The sequence below is a fragment of the Orycteropus afer genome, unplaced genomic scaffold, assembly GCF_000298275.1.
Source record: "Orycteropus afer afer isolate SDZICR_OR568_19922 unplaced genomic scaffold, OryAfe1.0 scaffold00001, whole genome shotgun sequence".
Lineage (NCBI taxonomy): Eukaryota > Metazoa > Chordata > Mammalia > Tubulidentata > Orycteropodidae > Orycteropus > Orycteropus afer.
In genome coordinates, this window is record NW_006921588.1 from 31,725,834 (window position 1) to 31,731,982 (window position 6,149).

The 6,149-nt window shown below is 36.0% G+C and overlaps 1 protein-coding gene across 1 annotated transcript in view; it reads left to right on the top strand.

The window, feature by feature from the left end:
* FASTKD1 (FAST kinase domains 1) overlaps positions 1-5,275 on the top strand; it is a 70,479-nt gene extending 65,204 nt beyond the window's left edge. Inside the window, exons 12-14 of the mRNA XM_007945414.2 lie at positions 3,601-3,739; positions 4,593-4,707; positions 5,180-5,275. Of these exons, the coding sequence (XP_007943605.1) occupies positions 3,601-3,739; positions 4,593-4,707; positions 5,180-5,275 (350 nt within the window). The remainder of the gene's footprint in view (positions 1-3,600; positions 3,740-4,592; positions 4,708-5,179) is intronic.
* The last annotated feature ends 874 nt before the right edge of the window (positions 5,276-6,149 follow it).

A 6,149-nucleotide genomic window follows, 5' to 3' on the forward strand; every position in this document is an offset into this window, starting at 1 on the left:
GAATTTCAATTTTGATTTCTTCTCTTACCCAGTCTTTCTCAAGGAGGGTGTTGTTCAGTTTCCATGTGTTTACTCTTTTGCTGCTGAAGAAGAAGCTTATTTTTATGTGAAAGTGGATATACATCATTAAACATAAGACTTAGTTGATAATATTTTTATGATTAAAGTAATAGTAAGATCAAGAGGTATAGGTTGGAAGTATTGTTTATAGTATTTAATTTAAAAACCTGCTTATAGAAAAAACAGAAAGGGTAGATAAGCAAAAAAAAAAAAAAAAATTACCCATGATATAGCAACTGCTTACTTTTGGTATCTGTTTTTCTTTTTATTTATTTATTTGTTTTTAATTCTGATTTGAGTGAAAGTTTACAGAGCAAATTCACTCTCCATACAGTAGTTCATATACACTTTGTCTCATGACATTGACCACAATCCACCACAAGGCAACAGCTCCCCTCCTGATAGTTACCTCTTCCCTGTGTCCTTCCCTCCATGCACTCCTGCCCCGAGCTGTCTCCCTTTTCATAAACAGCCCTTCTTTCTCCCATGATTGTTCTCTCCAAGGAGTGTATCCACCTCAGGTAAATGTTCAACTCCTATGCCTGTCTTTTGCTTGGCTGGAAGACACAGGTGTGGGTTCAATTCCAAACCTGAAGGGCAGCTAAGGGTCATAGTCTCAGTGGTTCCACCAGGCTCTACCAGACCAGCAAACCTGGTCCTCTTTTTTTTCCCCAAATGATTTTTAATTTTGTTTCACATTGTTCTCCCTCTCTATCTAGGATCTCCTACATAGATCCCCCTCTGAGTGGTTGACAGTGGTAGCCGGGCACCATCTAGTTCTTCCAGTCTCATAGTCGTATAGGCTGCGGATCGCATGGTGTACCAGTTGCTTGGCCTAATTGTTTCCACAAATCTTTGGTTTTCCTCATTCTTCTTCGTTCTGGACGAGGAGAGACCTATCATTGCATCTAGATGGCTGCTTGTAAGCTTTTAAGATCCCAGTTGCTACTCACCAGAGTAGGAGGTGGAACAATGTTTTGTGTAGTATGTTATGTCAATTGAGCTTGATGTCCCCTGCGGCTGAGGTCCTGAGCCCACAGGTTCAACTACTTGGTCCTTCTGGGTAGCTGGCTGTGACCAAGAAGTGACTGCAACCTTGTCCCTTGTCAGCTCTACTAGACACCTGGGAATTCTTGCAGAACATACAAATACACTTGTGGAATGTTTTTCTATTTCTAATGGACTCTTAAAAAAAAAAAAAAAATCAAGCCCACTCTTTCTACTGTATTTGTAACTTTCTTTACATCTATTTTAAAATATATTGAATATTTTTCTGTCAACAGATATATTTATACATAAAAATATGCTAGGATTAATTAGTTGTTAAGATTTTTTGCTGGTGTGTGAACTTGTCAAACAGTGCAGATACGATTTTGTTTAACAGCAATAGCATATACTTATATATTGCTTGGAGGCCCTGGTTGGTGCCAACAGTAAACATGCTTACTTGGCTGCTAACCCACTGACTGAAAAGCTGGAAGTCCAAGTCTGTCCAGAGGTGTGTAGATTGTACCACCTCAAGGTGCCTTGGGAGAAAGGCCTGGAGAGCTTGTAAAAAGTCAGCCATTGAAAACCCCGTGGAGCACAGTTCTGCTTTAACACACATGGGGTCACCGTGAGTTTGAATCGACTCAGTGGTAATTGGTAAATATATATATTGCTTATTATGTGTTATACACTATTTTAAGTTCTTCTATGTAATAGCTTGTTTATCCCTATGAAGTATGTAAATTATTCCACTTTATAGACGAGGAAACTGAAGCTCAGAGGCATTATTGCTTGTCCAAGGTTATATAGCTGGCAAGTAGCAAAGCCAGGATCTGAACCTAGATATTTTAGCTCCAAAATTTATTCTTTAATGAGAATTGTATTTTATATTTCGTCATTAACTTGAAGATGCTCCAGTGTCCTCATTTTCCTTATTTGTGAAAAATACATAATCAAACCTGTTCTTTCTCCTTTTCAATTTTTCTTCTTGGTTTAAATATTTTTTAAATATTATGGAAAAATTTCAAACATATACAAATGTAGAGTGAATAGTGTAGTGAACCACTATGCAACATCAACAAATATTAACACCCACTTACCCAATTCTTTTCAAATAAACCCTAGACAATAAATCTTTTTTAGTACATATGCCTAAAAGATAAGGATGACTTTTCAAAAACATAACCACAATGCCATAATTTTCATACCTCTTACCATTATCAGTAATTTATTACTATCACATAACCAGTTGATAGTCATTTGTCTTCAGTATGCTTTATTTTATGGTTTGTTTGTATTGTGATTCAAACATTGCTTTTGATTGATTTGTCTTTTTAAGTTTCCCCTTTCTCTCATTTTCCCCCTTATAGTTTATTTATTTAAAAAACATAATTCCCCCTCCCCACATTTTCGTCTTTTCAGAATTCAACCTTGTGGTGTCGTTTAAAATGTTGCTGCATCCATTTTTCTTGTAAACAGTAGTTACATCTAGGGATGTTACCAGATTCAGGTTAGATTTTTCAGCTAGACTACTTCATAGTTGATGTGCCCTCCTTAACAGGATCTTATCAGGAAACATACAATGCTGGTTGCCTTTTTATTTATTATTATTATATCAAGATTTATCAGTAGGCTTGTGTGTTTATCCATTATCAAGTACTCCCATTAGCCTTTCACCTACTGATTTTAGCAACCATTAATGGTCAGTCATTGCCAGAAGCCATCGCACATTAAGGGTGGCAAAGACATGGTATTCTCCATCTGTCATTCCTTCTGCATTTATTAGCTGGAATTAGTCTAAAAAGCACTTTCGCACATCAATTATTTAGTTACTCTTGTACAGTTCATACAGGAAAGGTAGGATAAATGCTTGAATCTTTATCTTGACTAGTTTTCAGATGAGTAGGTTTAGCTTAACATAGAGATTTAAGAGGATTAAAATAAAACTCCTTTATGATGTGACTTAGTGCAGTGCTAAATATAGAATTTAGTAATACTTTCTGGTTGATTTTTATTGATGGATTTTCAAGGAGAGGCTCCATTGGACCAGATCTTATAAAATTTGAGAGAGACCTAGTTCTTTCTTAAATAATATATAGCTATTTATTATACTAGTTTTCAAATGTTACTGTTATTGAGAGTGTACACTGCAAAACATAGCCCAGTTCAGCAGTTAGTCTGTGTACAACTCAGTGCCATTGATTGTGCTCTTCTAGTTGTGCCACCATTCTCATCGTCCTTTTCTGAGTTGTTCCATTAACATAAATTCACAGTCCCCAGAAGTTCCTATCTAATCCTTTGCATTGCTGTTGTCAGTTTGATCCCTTCTAGATAGTTCTTAAAAGAGCATAAAGCTCACGGCAGACCTTTTTTTACTTGTGAAGCTAAACTCTTGTTTGGTTTTAAGATGACGGTAGGGGATATTTTTGGTTTAAGTTTTAAAGATCTCGGCAATAGTTTCTGGGGTTTACTTAATTTTCTTTTGAATATTTATCTTAAACTTGTACATGTAAGTATTTACCTTCTTCATACCACTGATTTCTATATGTACAGATTTTGAGTGTGTCATAGATAAAAGGAAAAAGCCTCTTCCATATGGAAAGCATAATGTAATTTTGGGAAAAGTGCCAGATGTACACTGGAAGTCAGATACCCAAATAGCTGGATCAAGGCTGCCACCAGGATCTGAAAGGTAACTTATTTCTTAGCTTTGGATTTTGTTATCTAAATATTAAATTTGGCATAATTTAATGAACCCAGTAATCAAGGATTGTCGTAGAATCTGCTCCTCATATATGTCAAGCATTCTACCTCAGTAACTTTGCTTTTTCTTATGCCTTCTGCCTGGAATGTCCTTCTGCCACTGTCCAAAGCCTACCAGTCTAAAGTGCTGGCCTTTTCATTTGTCCCCCAGCTGTAAGTAAATAGTGTCATTGTCTTTTGAGCTCCCTTACCTCTCTACTTTTTGGATAGCTCTTAGCTACTTTCTATACTGCATTACAATTACTTGCTTGCATGTCATAGGTTCTCTGTTAGATTTTAATTACGTTACTCTATCTTTATATCCTTCACAGTGGCTTTCTTATAAACCAAAAAAGACCAAACTCACTGCCATAGGTCGGTCCCGACTCATAGTGACCCCTCCTTGGGTTTCCGAGGCAATATCTGTACAGAAGGAGATTGCCCAACCTTCCTTCTGAGGAGTGGCTGGTGGGTTTGAACCGCCAGCCTTCTGATTAGCAGTCAGATGCCTTAGGCACTACGCCACCAGAGCTCCTCCTAGTGCTGGCTTACTTATAGAGGGACATAATAAATATGTTGGACAAAGAATCAGATGGTTGAAAATGGAGATATTTACTATAATTTGGTATAAATTCTACTGTGAATAGGTTTGTCATCAATTACTAACTTCTTAAGTAAAAAGTATATTGGTATACTCATTTATATTCATTTGTTAGTTTATAAGAATGCATTCTTATTCCTAAAATGTTTTTAATCAGTATTGTGTTTTGTTCTTGGAAGTAATTATTTTTTGTTTTATATAGGATTGCCTTGGAGTTTTTGGATTCAAGAGCTTTTTGTAGAAACATCCCTCACTTAAAGGGAAAGTCTGCCATGAAAAAAAGACACTTGGAAATTTTGGGCTATCATGTGATTCAGGTATGGACCACTTATGTAATTCAGCCTCTTTAAAAAAAACAGTCACTGACTATATATGTGCTTCTTTTTAACATGAAATTTTTAGAACAACTTTTTTTTGTAGAACAAAAAATAATAATTATCATTTCCTTACTGATCTCCCTTACCTAGGGAGGGAGGCATTAAAGAGATAAGAGAAGTTCTAAGAGGAAAAGGCTAGTGTAAAGATAGAAGGGTACATAGGAAGAAATATTCCTTGCTGGTATTGTAGAAATAGATGGATGAAAAGAGCTGGGCGGTAGAAAGGGTCTTTGGGGCAGTGTCAGGAAGGATGACCCTCTGGGCTTCCAAAAAGGATTCAAAGACTAAATTGTGTGAACTAATTTCATAGGGTTCCAACAGCTTTGCTCAGTAGTGCTTATAAATCTTTCTCAATGTTTTTTGTTTTTGTGGCTTTAAAACTTTTATTCAAACTACATTACTTATTTTATAGATTCCACATTTTGAATGGAACTCAATGGCACTATCTACAAAGGATGCTCAGATGGACTACCTGAGAGAACGTATATTTGGAGAAGGCAAATCATGACTATAGTTTTTATTTTAAACTTGTTATAATCATTTGTCACATTTGGACTTATTTTAATTAAGTGATCTGACTCAATTGAAAAACTGTATAGAATGAACTGATTTCAAGGCAAGTTAAAAATAGCTCTGAAAATAAAATTAAATAGACATTTTAAAATGGAATCCTTTCTCTACTAGCTGGTTGGAAAATTGTTTAACATTCTTAATATAAAAGACACAGAGCTTTTAAGAATCTTAAGTAGCTTACTGTTCATTCTTTGAGTGCATACTAGGTGCCAGAAACTGGTTTATGCACTGGAGATACAGCAGTACATATAGCATGTTTTCTGTGTATGGTCAGATAATAAAGTAATGAATAAAATATATTTTATATGATACTAAGTTCAATGAAAAAAATCCAGAAAGGGAAATAGCAATGTTGTGGTATGTGTAATTCTACATAGGATGATCTAGGAAGGCCTCATTAAGGAGGTGGTAATTGAATAAAGACTTATGGAGGTGAGGCTATCTGAGGGTAGAGTATTCCAGGCAGAGGGAATAGTAGGTACAAAGATCCTGAGGTTAGAATATGCCTGGAGTGTTTGAGAGTAACAAAGAATTCACTATAGTTGGAGAACAAAAGTTCATAGGTTGGGAGGTAGAGAATGTAATAGGAGAAAAGGTAAGAAAGATATCAGTGTCAAAATACGTAAGACCTCATGGCTCCTCTGAGATGGGAAGCCACTGGAGGGTTCTGAGCAAAGGAATGAAAAGAACTGACAATTTAACCAGCTTACCCTGACTACTCTCTTAAGATGAGAATAGACTGCAGTAGGCAATTGTGTAAGCAGGGAAACCTGTTATTCTAACAATCCAGTCAAGAAGTGAATGCTGAT